The following is a 15,826-nucleotide window of genomic DNA, read 5'->3' on the forward strand; positions in this document are numbered from 1 at the left end:
GTACCTGGACGTTGGCAGCCCTAGTTGGTGTGGTGACCGCGGGAACGTCCCTGCACAAAAGGCCATAGTAGCTTTTCCTCTTCAGCTAGAAGTACTGAAAATACTGCCGGGCCTTTTATGCACGAGTTGTTTTTGTGGTGATCATATAAACACACCCAAATATTTTAGAACTTCATGTTCATTATGCACATCTTTTCCAACCTTTAGAAGTCGCTTTGCTCTCTCCCTGAGTTTTCTGGATGCTTTTTCTGGAAAAGACATGCGTAATGCAAATGAAGCCCCGAAGCAGTCGGGGGGGGGGGGAGTGATCACCACAGAAACAACCCGTGCATAAAAGGCCTCGATGTGAACTTCCTGAAATAATTTGAACCAAAACTTAAAAGATTTCGAAAGCTCTTTGTTTTGATGGAGACAGAAACTCAAGTCTCGTCCCATATTAAGCTTTCTCAGACTTGACTGCACACCAACTGATAATGCATTCCGATTTCCGATAGAAAATTTAAGATTTTGAGGCCATACTACCACTCATTAAAGCTTTTAATTTCCTATTTGCTCCTCAGTTTTTACTGTGCTCCCTGTCACTGATATTAACAGTTAGTTTGCAAATACTCTCACCTTCCAGATTGGGGAACTGAAGCAGAGAGGGAGCAAGAGAGTGTGTGTGGGATTTTCCCCAAGGGTTTATCATGAATCTGTAGCAGAGATAAGATTTACTTCAACCCACATTCCAGATGGACAGCTCTATCAGTCTGCTAAAGCAAAACAAAAATAATAATAATCTTGCGGCACCTTAAAGATGAAGAGATATATTATGTAAATTATAATCACAAAAGTTTGTAACAATAAAATCTGGTAGTCTTTTTTGGGTTATGGGAACTTGAGTTTCGCGGAGCTATGCCTGCCGCTCAGCCACCTTTAGCTACCTACAGGTAAATTTTAGCAGAAGCAAGGAACGTTAACAGAAAAACTCCAAGCCGGAGAAATCTTTTCTCTGTCCTCCCGTTGACTTTTTTTGCTTCAGTGAGGGCCTTTTCTCATGAGGTAGCCCCGGGTGTTCAGCTCCGGGTGTACCAAAAGGATGTAACACTTGGGAAAGAACATCCCGCTAAGCAAGGCCGCACTGGAGCCCAGGATCGCAAAGGCCTCCGCCGCTGCCGTGTGCCTTCCTCTCGCCGTGAGGTAGACGGGGACAAACGCCATCCAGACGCCGAGGCACCCCAGCAAGCTGAAGCAGATGAGCCAAGCCTCGTTGAAGGCGTCTGGGAGGTTTCGCGCCAAGGAAGCTCCGGCCAAGGTGAACCCAGCCAGCAGGCCCAGGTATAGGAGCATGCCCCAGAATGCGGCAGGTGAGCCTTCGACACACAGCAGTGTTATGGCACGGGGGACGGAGGATGTGTCTTTCACAGAGGAGGGAGGAGAGACGGCTAGCCACATCGCGCAGAGCAGGACTTGGGGGAGGCAGCCCCCCAGAACGACGGCGCGGGCCACGCGGGGGTCGAGACACCGCCTCACGCGGCTGCCGGGGTTGGTTGCCCTGAAAGCCGCCACCACCATCAGGGTCTTGGCCAGGAGGCAGGAAAGGCAGAGGGCGAAGGCCAGCCCGAAGACCACCGGACGCAGCAGGCAGGCGCTGCGGGTGGGCCGGCCCAGAAAGAGAAGGCAGCTGAGGAAACCGGCGCTCAGCCCTGCCAGGAGCAGGTAGCTGAGTTCATAACTGTTTGCCCGCACCAGAGGGGTGTCCCGGCGTGCGACGAAGAGGGCAAGGACCAAGATGGGCAGAAGGGAGCCGCAGACGGAGGTGCCGGCCAGGCCGGTGCCCAGGGGCTCGAGGAAAGGAAGGAATAGTTCCCTTTTGGGTAGGCACCGTGTTTGCTCTTCATCTGGCCACTGATCCTCTGGGCACCGGGTACAGATGGACAAGTCTAGAAGCAAAGGCAGGAAAAGTGAACAACCTTATAACTATCAGATGGCTGACCTTCCTGCCAGCCTCCAGGTATTGATGGAGAAACCTGACACCTCTGTGTTCAATGTAAGGAAGTAGATAAAAAAATAAACACAGGTAAAAATACAACTGACCATCTATATTGAGTCTCACACTCTCCTGCTTAACTTAAGAAGAGGATATTGGAGTAATACCCTGGAGGATTATTTTTGTACTTTTGCGATACCTATGAGGATCACGTATGGACTCTCTGATGTCACAGTATTCTTTGTGCACTGTGCATCATTTATGTTAGGCTAAGAGCTGAGTTGTGAGACACAATATAGATGGTCAGTTGTATTTTTACCTATCTGTGTTTATTTTTTATCAGCCTCCAGGTACTAGCTGGAGATCTCCTGCTATTACAACTGATCTCCAGCCAATAGAGATCAGTTCACCTGGAGAAAATGGCTGCTTTGGCCATTGGACTCTGTGGCATTGAAGTCCCTCCCCAAACCCCACCCTCCTCAGGCTCTGCCCCAAAAACCTCCCGCCAGTGGCGAAGAAGAACCTGGCAACCCTAGACATTTCCCAGGGTTCTCTGTGAGAAGCCATGTCTACTGGTATAAAACTGATATACGTTTGTAGCATAGGTATGCCCAGAGGATGGAAGGCCCACTCACTCACCAGTCTGGTTTGAAATTTCCCCACTTGCACATGGTACACAGTCAAAACAGCAGGTTGGTCTATGGGCGAGGTAGGATCTGTGGTAGCCCCTCGGGCAGCTTGGTGTACACACAGAGACAGGGATCTAGGCACGTGGATGCGGGGGGGGGTGGGGAAGAGAAGTGATCTAGTTAGTGACATTGTTTGTTGAAATTCCAATATTACCTTTAAAAATGTAGATTAAAATATAGGAATGGCAGAACATAAGGTTGCCAGCTTCGGGTTGGGAAATACCTGGAGATTTTGTGTTGGGGCCTAAGGAGGGAGGTTTGGAGAGGGGAGGGACTTCAATGCCATAGAGTTAGGGTTGCCAGGTCCCTCTTCCCCACAGGCGGGAGGTTTTTGGGGTGGAGCCTGAGGAGGGTGGGGGTTGGGGAGGGGAGGGACTTCAATGCCATAGAGTCCAATGGCCAAAGCAGCCATTTTCTCCAGGTGAACTGATCTCTATCAGCTGGAGAACAGTTCTATTAGCAGGAGATCTCCAGCTAGTACCTGGAGGTTGGCAACCCTACATAGAGTCCGATTGCCAAGACGGCCATTTTCTCCAGGGGAACTGATCTCTATTGGCTGGAAATCAGTTGTAGTAGCAGATCTCTAGCCACCACCTGGAGGTTGGCAACCCTAGTCATAATCAGCAGCTTGAATTTAACTTGGAAACAGAATGGCAGACAATGCGCTGTTTTTGTGACACAGACTCAAATTTGATGAATGAGAAAATATTAAGATTTATCATACCTTCCAATACAGAGTGCCCAAGTTACATCATGGAAAGGGTTGCCAAGTCCATCATTGCCATTGGTGGGAGGTTTTTTGGGGTGGAGCTTGAAGAGCGTGGGGTTTGGGGAGGAAAGGGACTTCAATACCATAGAGTCCAATTGCCAAAGCGGCCATTTTCTCCAGGGGAACTGATCTCTGTCGGCTGGAGATCAGTTGTAATAGCAGGAGATCTCCAGCTAGTACCTGGAGGTTGGCAGCCCTAATCATAGAATGTCGATACGGCATTTAAGGAAACACACAAATTGTCTTCCTCACCTTTGTGCTCCCTCCAGCCCACAAGATAGCACTATGGTTAACCTCCAGCTCTTTGATTTGGGAGGGGCCGAATGCAATTCTTCCAACCAGCACAATTCTGACCTCGTCCTGGGAGCGGAAGAGCGTGTTGAAGATGTCCAAAGGGGCAGGAAGGTCACCATGTTCATCGAAAAAAACTTCCTCAGCTGCCTTGTTCTTGAAATGAACTTTCCTCAAATACCGAAGCAACTGAGTAGAGGGAGAAAAGAGGGTATTAGATTTTGTCTTGTACATACATTTGTTGGGGTGTCTGTTATGGGGAGGATATACAAATCAAATGCCTCTGTGATTGACATACTGCCTTTTTTACTAAGCGATAGGGACCCCAAGGCTACAATGTCAGTGGCAAGATTTGTTACAGTCCTTCTATCCCTCCAACACTAGATATATGCTGCTCAAGATCAATTGATCAAGGAGCTTCTAAGGGATAAAAGGAAAGGAAAGGTTATGGGGAGGGGAAGGGAAGGTGATTGTAAGCCAGTTTGAGTCTCCCTTAAATGGTAGAAAAAGTTGGCATATAAAAACCAATTCTTCTTCTTCTATTGTTATGTATGGGTGTAAAAGCTGGACAATGAAGAAAGCTGATAGGAAGAAAGTGGTTTCCTTTGAAATGTGGTGTTGGAGGAGAGTATTATGGAAACAGTGGACTGCCAAAAAATCAAATCAGTGGGTTCTAGATCAAATCAAGCCTGAACTGACCCTAGAAGCTAAAATGACTAAACTGAGGCTATCGTATTTTGGTCACATTATGAGAAGGCAAGAGTCACTGGAAAAGACAATCATGCTAGGAAAAGTTGAGGGCAGCAGGAGAAGAGGAAGAACCAACAAGAGATGCCTTGACTCTATAAAGGAAGCCATGGCCCTCAGTTTGCAAGGCCTGAGCAAGGCTGTTGAAGCTAGGATGTTTTGGAGGACATTGATTCATAGGGGTGCTATGAGTCGGAAGGGACTTGATGGCAATTATCACACACACACACACATCATATAAGCTAGACATCACCTTCCAAGGCTTGAATCCATGATGAGTTCCCACTTGAGTCCTGTTCCCAAAGGTCTTTGGTCCTCTAGGCTCCTCCTGCATCATGTTATGTAAGGCATGGGCGATGGCGTAGACTGCATTGTGGACGCTGAAGGCCAAGCCAAAGCCAGGCATGCTGAGAAAGGAATTGGTACCATTCCCCAAGCTCTCCTCCCCTGTGCAGCGGTGGGCATTATTGGTCCTTTCCCCCGAGCTTGCGTTCCACCAGCAATTGAAGACCTTGCTCCAGAACTCTTGGATAAAGACATCTTCTGGAGAACTAGAGGGATGGAGATGGTGTACAAAGTCCCTCAGGCCTGGAACTTTTTCTTTGTGGTGCACAACTGCCAATGAGCCGCTGAGCATCTGGTTGGCCTTCTGATCCTTGAAGAAGACGATCTGGGTCATGGACTCGGAGTACAACCACACCCTTCCTCTTACTCCCTGCTCATGCAACCTATTCAGTACAGCTAGCATCTCAACCCCGCAGAAAGCTACAATAACACGGGCCTGGGAATCTTTGATTATATCAACGACTTCCATTGCATTGTCTCGGTTAGGTGAGATGGAAAGCATGTGCTCGAAGGCAACACAAACACTCTTCTTGAGGACCTGTTCCCGCACGACCTCAACGCCTTGCTTCCCATATTCTGAGTCTTCGCCAAGTAGCCCGATCCATGACCAGGCGAAATGAATCACCAGCTGAGCTAGGCCGAGGGCCTGGAGTTCGTTGCTGGGCACCGTGCGGAAGAAAGACGGGAACTGGGATCCGCCATTTGTGACTGGGCCCATGGGAAAGTAGCTGATCTTGGAACATTGGGAGGAAACGTCCATCAGTTACACAGAGTATATCTACAAATTAAAGTTTCTAGCTCTGGCTTAGGACATTCCTGGAGGTTGGGGGGTGGAGCCTGGGGAGGGGAGAGACCTCAGCGGCATATAATACCATAGACACCAGTCAACCCTCCAAAGCAGCCGTTTTCTCCAGGGGAACTGATTTCTGTCACCTGGAGATCAGTAGTAATGGAGTATGGCAACTCAGCTATAACTAGGGTTGCCAGGTTCCTCTTCGCCACCGGCGGGATGTTTTTTGGGCGGAGCCTGAAAAGGGCAGGGTTTGGGGAGGGGAGGGACTTCAATGCCATAGAGTCCCATTGCCAAAGTGGTCATTTTCTCCAGGGGAGCTGATCTCTATTGGCTGGAGATCAGTTGTAATAGCAGATCGCCAGCTAGTACCTGGAGGTTGGCAACCCTAACATAACTATCCCATGTTTCAGCAAATTCAGAAGCAAATACTGATTGTATCCAATGGCCCCGTTGCCCTGTTATGGTTTCCCCTATATAAAAAGAGACCTCTGTAACTAAAGCCAGTGCAGTATAGTGGTTAGACTAAGATCCTGAAAGGGCGGGGGGGGGGAATAGAAGAGGCACAGTGCAACCTCTTTATGTAAACATGTATATCAATAAATTTGTCAGGATGCCACAATACTTTTTAAAAAATTTTTTGCTGTGTTCCTCTAGGCCAGGGGTGTCAAACTCATTTGTTACGCATGCCGGATATTTATTTATTTATTTCTATTTCTATCCCGCCCTCCCCAGCTGAAGACAGGCTCAGGGTGGGTATGACATAAATATCACTTGGTTGGGCTGGGCCGTGTGCACCATAAAATTTAATGCCAGGTACCGGAGATACAAACTTTATAGAAGACACAGGAAAAGCCAATTAACGGTATAATTTTTTACTTTATTTTTTAAAAACTTAAAATACAAACACGCTTAAAACAATAACTCTCTTACAGTATTTTCTTTCATTTAACAGTCTTTGATAATTGACACCTCAGGAGCAGGGTGGGGGTGGCTGCCCCAGCCAGCTTGGGGACTGGATAAGAGCTCTCAAGGGGCCAAATCCAGCCCCCCCTGCCTTATGTTTGACACCCCTGCCCTAGACGCTAAACACAGCATCCTCTTTGAAATCAATTCATGTAACCACATCTCCCCCACATGGCCCATCTGTGCAATTACTACCATCTGATAGATTCAAGTCCAGTAGCATCTTAATGACCAACAAGATTTTGGGAGCATAATTTTCCAGAATCAAAGCTTCCTTCATGAGAACACTGACAAAGTATCTGACGAAGGGAGCTTTGAGTCTTCGAAAGCTTATACCCTGACCATCTTCTTGGTCTCTAAGGTGCTACTGGGCTCGAATCTATCTGTTGTACTGCAGATACATGAACACATGAAGCTGCCTTCTACTGAATCAGACCCTTGGTCCAAAGTCAGTACTGTCTACTCAGACTGGCAGCAGCTCTCCAGGGTCTCAGGCTGAGGTCTTTCACATCACCTACTCACCTAGTCCCTTTAACTGGAGATGCCGGGGATTGAACCTAACCTGGGACCTTCTGCATGCCAAGCAGATGCTCTACCACTGAGCCACGGCCCCTCCCAAAAAATATTTCCGCCCAAATGTGGGGCTCGAACCCACAACCCTGAGATTAAGAGTCTTATGCTCTACCAACTGAGCTAGCCGGGCACTGACATGACTGCTTTTTGAAACGACAGTCTCGCAGTGGCCAGATGTGGCCAGATGTGGTACCCAGGGGGAAGATGCTGGGGCAAACATAGCTTGTGTCAGGGGAGCAGCCATTCTCGAGGGTGACAGAGTACAGTCTTAGGCCTTGGATGCCCACAATGGGTTGATGTAAGCCAGATATACTAGGTCAGGTCTGTTCCCCTGGAGAAAATGGCTGCTTTGGAGGGTGGATTCTATGACATTGTGCCCTGCAGAGGTCTCTTCCATCCCCAAATTCCACCCTCCCCAGACTCCACCCCCGATCTCCAGGAATTTCCCAACCTGAAATTGGCAGCTCTACTAGGGTTGCCAACCCTCAGGTGGTGGCTGGATATCTCCCGCTACTACAACTGATCTCCAAGCGATAGAAATCAGTTCCCCTGGAGAAAATGGCAGCTTTGGCAATTGGACTCTATGGCATGGAAGCCCCTCCCCTCTCCAAACCTCACCCTCCTCAGACTCCATCCCCAAAATCTCCAGGTATTTCCCAGCCTGGAGCTGGCAACCCTAAACCCTACCCCATAGGTTTAGAGTTTGCTTAAGAAACGGGGGTTTTTTTTGGCAGGCTGTGCTTGTCTTCCTTTCCACAGTACCGTGACATGAAAAACCTCCCTTGCCAAAATTTCTACTTCTGCACGAATTTCCCCCGCCCCCTGCATGTTTACAATTGCTTTAAGGTAGGATTGCTGCTGTTTTATAACGGTGTGATCGTCTGTTGTGTGTTATTTTATCAATGTATGAGAGGAAGGATCTCAATTGATCACTAAAAAATTTATACAGCCTCTCCTTCCTCTCTTGGGGTCCAACTGTGCAAAGGGAGCCCAGGTCCCATAGAGGCAGCTGAGGACTCGGACATGACCTTTGCCAATGCCTCCCCCATTCCAAAGTAGAAAAAGAAGAAGAAGAGTTGGTTTTTATATGCTGACTTTCTCTACCACTTAAGGCAGAATCAAACCGGCTTACAATCACCTTCCCTTCCCCTCCACACAACAGACACCTTGTGAGGTAGGTGGGGCTGAGAGAGCGCTAAGAGAGCTGTGACTAGCCCAAGGTCGCCCAGCTGGATTCACGTGCAGGAGTGGGGTTCACCGGATTAGCATCTGCCGCTCATGTGGAGGAGTGGGGAATCAAACCCAGTTCTCCAGATTACAGTCCACCGCTCCAAACCACCGATCTTAACCATGACTCCATGCACCAAGCACAGTTCTCACCTGAGGGAATCTGTTGAGATCCAACAACCTGGCTATCATCCCGGTCTCTGTGATGCCAGCCTCCGCTATAACCCCGGCTGGCGGAGGGTGCTCCCGGCAACGGAAGTTTGGGATGACTTTTTGAAAGCCTGTGAGGAACTGCATGGTGCCCAAGAGGGCCCGGGAGACCACGCTGCACGAATCGAAGATCTGGAAGCCCAGCGTGATGTTGGGCAAAAGGGTGGGGTCCTGGTTGATTTCTTCAGTGGCAAAGACCATGGTTTGGATGAGCTTGTAAAACCAAAAGGACAAGCTGTAGAGAAAGGGGAACAGAGGGTTTGGGTTCTACTCGGGAGGTGGGAAGATGGCATGAATAGGTTTATCTACTATTGTCACGTACCCTTATTGGTGGATGACCAGTCTGGTCCAATCTCATAAACTAAGCAGGGTTGGCCCTGGTTAATACTTGGATGGGAGACCACCACCAAGAAGAAGAAGAGGAGTTGGTTTTTATGTGCCAATTTTCTTGATTTTGAACCCAGGTTCAAATTCACATTCTGCCATGGAAGCTCACTGGGTGACCTTGGGTCAGTCACTCCCGCACAGCCTACCTCGAAGGGTTGTTGTGAGGATAAAATGTGGAAGGGGAAAATGAGATTGTAAACTGCTGTCGGGCCCCACTGGGGAGAAAAACAGAGTACAGACACGTAAAATAAATCAAAACTGATGAAGAGGAAAGTTATTTCTCTGATCTGGGTCTGTGGTTAAAAATCAATATTCACTCGAATATAGGATGAAACCTGTGTGATAGTCTTTCTGACTCCACACGATCCCAGGTAGAACAACCAGAGAAGTTTTGTTTTGAGGATGAGGTTGCTGTATTGGTTAAGATCAGCAGGTTTATGATGAAAACTGTTCAAAAAACTCAATTTTACTTTGTTACATTCATGTAGTTAAGTTGAACGTACAGAAACAATGTAACTTTTCCTACACTTTACAGACATAGTAACTCTTGTACTTTGTGGCCATTTTGGCCCCACTGTTTACATTCCTCCGCCCCATTTTCTTTCTATCCCTATTATATCAGGGATATATATTATATATTCATGCATACTAGGGTTACCAACCTCCAGGTAGTAGCTGGACATCTCCCGCTATTACAACTGATCACCAGCCGATAGAGGTCAGTTCCCCTGGAGAAAATGGCCGCTTTGGCAATTGGACTCTATGGCATTGAAGACCCTCCCCAAAACCTGCCCTCCTCAGGCTCCGCCCCAAAAATCTCCAGGTATTTCCCAACCCAGAGTTGGCAAACTTAATACATACATACTTCTTACAAAGTGGGCTCTAATCCACAAAAGTTGATTCGTCCACAAAACCTTTTGTTGCCAGGGTATAAACCAGCTATGCCTCTGGAAACAGGGTGGTGGGGCATATGCGGACTGAACTGGAGCATCGAGAGATTAGATGCACATGTGAATGGGGCCATCCCACACAAAATCACTTCAGTCCCAGTGCTTTTCACATGTTCATACCGTTTCGGGTTTCTCACCTCTCTGCGTAAGGTGGTTGGTTTCCTTTGAGGGAAAGGGCATTGGGCATTTATCACCTTTACAGGCACTGACAAATCTAGAAATACGGCACTCATAGAGGCAGACTGCAGAAGGGCAGGGCGGCAGATCCACTACTCCACATCGCAGGTAGAGAGAGCGATTCCTAACCACGAGGGGCTATTGCTAATTCACTGCAGCCCATCTGCCTCTTTCTCTCTGGGCTGAATTCAGAAGTGTGTTTCAGCAGATGCATCCATGGAGTGCAACTTTCTTGCTTGCTGCTTTCCACTATAGCCCAATGTTCCCTGAAATTCTGTTCCTAAGGGTCCCCAGGAGCAGAATTAGGGGGGGTTGCATTTTGAGCTTCAGAGGCTGTGGCTCAGTGGTAGAGCATCTGCTTGGCATGCAGAAGGTCCCAGGTTCAGTCTCTGGCATTTCCAGTTAAAGGGACTAGGCGAGTAGGTGATGTGAAAGACCTCTAGCCTGAGACCCTGGAGAGAGCCACTGCCAGTCTGAGTAAACAATAATGACTTTGATGGTCTGATTCAGTATAAGGCAGCTTCCCGATCTCATGAATCTCCAGATTATTTTTGGGGAAGGGCCGTAGCTCAGTGGTAGAGCATCTGCTTGGCAAGCAGAAGGTCTCAGGTTCAGTCCCTGGCATCTCCAGTTAAAGGGACTAGGCAAGCAGGTGATGTGAAAGACCTCTGCCTGAGACCCTGGAGAGCCACTGCCGGTCTGAGTAGACAATACCGACTTTGATGGACCAAGGGCCTGATTCAGTATAGGCAGCTTCATGTGTACAGGGAGGCAAGAAACTCGCTCTTTGCAGATGAAAATCCTTCTTTCTGTGGAAATGACCCATTGGATCCAAACCTCTGCCTCACACACAAAAACACAGCTAAGTGGGCTTTTCACCTTCTTCAGGCCTTGATAGGAGTGTAAACAAAAGCCATTTCCTACCACACCATTCTTTTATCCTAGACTCAGGCCCCCCTGAGTCTGGGATAATAAATAAGCAATGCATTCCGCTTTAGACCAAGTCCGTAGGACATATTGATTCTCACTAAGCGGACTCACAGAACTATGAGCATAAGGGCTTTCCCACTACCTGCTACTGAAGATACCAGGGATTGAACTTGGTACTTATGTTCTTATGTTCCTATGGTACCTCTTGCATATGACCACTCTGCCACTGTGAGTGTGTGTACCCACCCTCAGGCAACCCTGAAATTGTAGAAGAGGAAGAAGTATGAGAGTTGGTTTTTATATGCTGACTTTCTCTACCACTTAAGGGAGAATCAAACCAGTTTACAATCATTTTCTCTTTCCCTCCCCACAACAGACACCCTGTGAGGTAGGTGGGGCTGGGAGAGCTCTAAGAGCTGTTACTAGCCCAAGGTCACCCAGCTGGCTTCATGTGGAGGAGAGGAGAAACAAATCCAGTTCACCAGATTAGTCTCCACCTCTCATGTGGAGGAGTGGGGAATCAAACCTGGAGAACCAGGTAAGTCCACTGCTCCAAACCACCGCTTTTAACCACTACACCATGCTGGCTCTCACGTCCCCCACACCTGGACATTCTGGGTTTACCTGGGGCTGATCTGGCCCAAGCCATCTTTGGCCGTTTTGGAAGGAGAAGTCAAGCTCCCAGGAAGAATCTGCCGGTGCGGAGCCAACCTGTGACAAACCATGGGACTGGGGCGCTGGGTGAAGGCGATTTTCACAGCATCGATCGACTGGTGGGGATGCAGCGGGAACACTCCCCCGAGGAGGACGTCTCCTCCTCTCTCAAAAGCCTCCATCCCAAAGGTGGGCAAGCGGCATCTGTGCCCAGTGATGCCGAGCACGGGAATGAAAAACGGGAGTCCAAGGACCAGGGGTGTCATCAATCTGTGACAGAATGCTTTGGCTATTTTCTGAGAACAGAAGGGAATGAGTAAGGAAGGTTCTTGAAGCACCTTTTGCCGGATCCCTGGCCTGGAGGATCTCATTCCTGGGGATTATTTGGGGTAATGTCAGAAATTAGGATCCAGACCGCTAGCTGTCAAGACTACAAGGCACAATGAAAAAGCAGGAGATCTTCTTGGATGATGGCGGAGAAGATGGAAGAGGTAATGCTCACATAGCACTAGAAAAAGCGAAGGACCAGGGTGACTGTTCTCAGGAACATCCTCGGCACAGAAGGGTGGCAGAAGTGCCTGGACCTCAAAAGGCCCTTTTCAATGGTCTGGGAGGGAATGCGGGGAGTGGGAAAAGTTGCCGTTAGTTCTTAACGTCTCTGGAGTATTTCTCCCAGATGGAAAACTGTGGAGGGCAGAAGAGGGAAGGGAGAAGCAACCTCCCACGAAAGGTGCTGCACAATCTGAAAGGGACCGTAGGGAGAGCTCAACAGAGACTCCAGTCAGCAAGGCAGCTTCTGGCTTCTGCAAATCACAACAACACAAAAGTATTCCCTCTGAAGTTTTATTATCTGACATGTTATGGAATACCTGCAAAGAACATAGATAGCAGCACTGATCCATAGCTCAATCCAAAGGCAAGACACGTAACACCCTTTTTTAAGACCAACCAAAAGAACACAAGAGAACATGAAAGCTTATGCACTTTGTCATGGCTGGCTTTCATTAAAAAGGTGTTACATAGAGTAGGAAGGGACCACCAGAGTCATCTAGTCCAACCCCTTGGACAATTCAGGAAATTCACAACTACCTCTCCCCCACACCCCCAGTGACCCCTACTCCATGTCCAGAAGATGGGGAAAATAACCTTCCAGGATCCCTGGCCAATCTGGCCTGGAGGAAAATTGCTTCCTGACCCCAAAGTGGCGATCGACATTACCCTGGGCATGCAAGGAAGGGCCATGAGAGCCAAACACTGATGCAGCCCTTCCTGCCCTCCCTCTCGTGATCTGCCTACGTTCACAGAATCAGCATTGCTGACAGATGGCCATCTAGCCTAGTTTTAGGAGTCTGACAAATTATTTCACAAGGCCAGAGAATCCAGCAATGATTCATTTGTTCATCTGGGGCACAGTGCAGCTGAATCACTCAAGCCAAACATCCATTGGCAGATGCCACTTGACAGCGCTTAAAAAGAAAAAAGATACCTGTTGAAGACTTGAGAACTAACTTTGGGCCACAAAACTTTGCGAACTGTTGTCACTGATGTATCTATTCCTGGCAGTTGTACACGTTGAACCACTTCCTAGTTCCTGTCCCAACACTCGTCTCATTAACCAAATAAGCAACACATTACTAGCATTTACATGCCCACTACCGTGCACTGGTGAATGTATGTGACAGCAGAGTCGTAAGATTATTTGTACACCAATTACTGTTGAGAAAATTGCAGATAAGTGCACGAAATTGAGGACAAGTTCCAACATGAAGTGAAACACTTGCCCTTTCCAGTACCAATTAGAAGGCTGTTTGCTTGCCTCAGAAAATTGCCCCTCATAAAGAGGATGGGCAGCCCAGGAGATCTGTGTTTGGTATGCAGATGACCCCCCCCCCGTTAACCCCTCCTGTACTGATCTGGCAGTCTTAAAAGGAGGGTGTTGTTGTTTTTTAAGTCTTGAACTTTCAAGATTTTTTTCAGGATGCCGGGAGACTTGTCGGAAAGACACAGGAAACTGCCCTGTGCATGTTTCCCGCAATCTCTTTTTGCATCAAGTGGCACCCTCCTCCTTTGGGATAGGAGAATAATTGCAGCTCTATGTTGATTACACTTTAATCCCTCCCACCCTCCTAAATGAGCAGAGTGAGACCCAATTTTCTCCTTTGTCTTGGTTTAATTCTCCCAACAACCCTGTGAGGTAGGTTTAGCTGAGAGAGCCTGCCTGGTCCAAGGTCACCCAATAAGTTGTAGGGCAGAGTGAGAACCCACTCTAACTAGCGTGGTACACTGTGAGCGCTGGTCCATATAGGGTTGCCAACCTCCACGTAGTAGCTGGAGATCTCCTATTACAACTGATCTCCAGCTGAGAGAGATCAGTTCCCCTGAAGAAAATGGCCGCCTTGGCAATTGGACTCTATGGCACTGCAGTCCCTCCCCTCACCAAACCCCGCCTTCCTCAGGCCCCACACCCCAAACCTCCCGCTGGTGGCGAAGAGGGACCTGGTCCATAAGATTGTTTTGTTAACCAAAATTGGATTTTAAAATCTTGGTTTAGTACTCTACATTCAATTATTATTTTATTGGTATGTATGCTAGAGTTGCCAGGTCCCTCTTCGCCACCGGCGGGAGGTTAAGGGGCGGAGCCTGAAGAGGGTGGAGTTAGAGGAGGGGAGGGACTTCGATGCCATAGAGTCCAATTGCCAAAGTGGCCATTTTCTCCAGGGGAACTGATCTCTATCGGCTATAGATCAGCTGTAATAGCAGGCGATCTCCAGCTACTACCTGGAGGTTTAGGAAAACAGAAACAGCAGAAAATTGCAGAAATTGTTATGCTGTTGTAGAAAAGTATTGATATTTAGTATTCATATCAAACTACATATATGTAACATAAAACATATGATACATCAAATAAAGCACAGAATTAATCCTTAGTATATACACAGATATACACAAGTGAGTTCATATAAGAACAAGTGCTAGTTGCACTGAATGCTATTCAGTGTCTTGTGGTTCCAAGGTTCATAGGGTGTGGTTTCTTGTTACAGAGGTCCGGTTATCACTCTGTTTCGGCTAATGAGCCTTCTTCAGGGACCAACGCTACCTGTTATTGTAATGCCCAGATATAAGGGCTGGTTTAGAACATGATGTATTCATACGCACACACATGGAAGCTTTGGGAAGTTGGCATCCGGGAGCCATGAACCAACAAATCATGCTCTCTGTGTCTGGTACTGCCTTTCACCAGTAGAGAGCTCTGAATTACCTTCATCCTTAGGAATGTGTTTTCTAGTTACGAAGATCACAAGACCTAGCAATTGCTTAGAGACAGCCTTCGGCCAATATCTATAGGTTATGCTAATTAGAGTGAAGTAGACACTTAATGGGCATTGGTGCTTTTGTGTATCAATCTGCTTGTCAGCAGCCATGGGCCTGCCCCATGCGAATGCATAAATATATTTTTTAATTTTTTTATTGTTTTTTTATATATTCAATACAATTAACATTGCCTTTCAATCTTTTCTAATTCTCAATTAAAACTAACATATATATAACAATTATCTTCCCCTACTTTAACTTCCCCCCTTCCTTCTTCTATCTCTGACTTATCTTCGTAATCCTCTTAGCAATTATTTTCTAATTCTTTATAAAAATTTTTTTTTATAAAACCTTCTACAGTTATTAAAAAAGAAAAAAAAGTAGAAACAAGAAAATTAACTTAGTCTTAAGTTATAACCTTTAACATTTTGCACATTAAGTTCATTTTCGCAATAAACAATCCACGCCTCCCACTCCTTAACATATGCATAAATATTTCTGAGCTTCCTTTGTTTCTCGGGTGAGTAACTCTGCATTTTATTTGTGGGTTATTTCACCCCCCAGGGTCTCTGTTTAGCTAAATAAAGAACTGTTGCTCTTTTTAACCTCCTCCTAGTTGTCTATAAGACAACTTATAGACAACCAGGGCACTTCATTAGTAACCTGCTGTAATAGCAGGCGATCTCCAGCTACTACCTGGAGGTTGGCAACCCTAAGGTATGCATACTTTTAAGTTGTTGATAGAGGCTCTGAGCTAAGCCCCGCCTTGATGGGGGGGGAGAGCGGGATACAAAACGAATAAATAAACAAACTAATTAAGCCTCCCTAGTTCTCACCCCT

At 47.3% G+C, this 15,826-nt stretch overlaps 1 protein-coding gene and 1 non-coding gene across 2 annotated transcripts; both read right to left on the reverse strand.

The window, feature by feature from the left end:
* Window positions 1-1,017: 1,017 nt before the first annotated feature.
* On the reverse strand, window positions 1,018-11,940 carry LOC130490268 (extracellular calcium-sensing receptor-like). Its single transcript, XM_056864094.1, has 5 exons — window positions 11,645-11,940; window positions 8,520-8,811; window positions 4,752-5,543; window positions 3,712-3,907; window positions 1,018-1,922 (listed from the first exon to the last, which is right to left on the reverse strand). The coding sequence occupies exons 1-5, from the start codon at window positions 11,938-11,940 to the stop codon at window positions 1,018-1,020; spliced, it is 2,481 nt and encodes an 826-aa protein (XP_056720072.1).
* TRNAK-CUU (transfer RNA lysine (anticodon CUU)) lies at window positions 7,196-7,269 on the reverse strand. The gene has a single exon. It is a non-coding gene; the product is annotated as a tRNA-Lys (tRNA).
* Window positions 11,941-15,826: the final 3,886 nt, after the last annotated feature.

This window comes from Euleptes europaea, chromosome 18 (genome assembly GCF_029931775.1).
Source record: "Euleptes europaea isolate rEulEur1 chromosome 18, rEulEur1.hap1, whole genome shotgun sequence".
Taxonomy (NCBI): Eukaryota; Metazoa; Chordata; class Lepidosauria; order Squamata; family Sphaerodactylidae; genus Euleptes; species Euleptes europaea.

What these genes read in the sequence shown, in the direction of transcription:
- LOC130490268 (XM_056864094.1), bottom strand. Translation starts at nt 11,940, where the DNA reads ATGACACCCCTGGTCCTTGGACTCCCGTTTTTCATTCCCGTGCTCGGC. An exon ending in ATCTCAACAGATTCCCTCAG is followed by an intron (nt 5,544 to 8,519) that starts GTGAGAACTGTG and finishes CAATGTTCCAAG; the next exon opens with ATCAGCTACTTTCCCATGGG. An exon ending in CCTTTGGGAACAGGACTCAA is followed by an intron (nt 3,908 to 4,751) that starts GTGGGAACTCAT and finishes CCCTCTACTCAG; the next exon opens with TTGCTTCGGTATTTGAGGAA.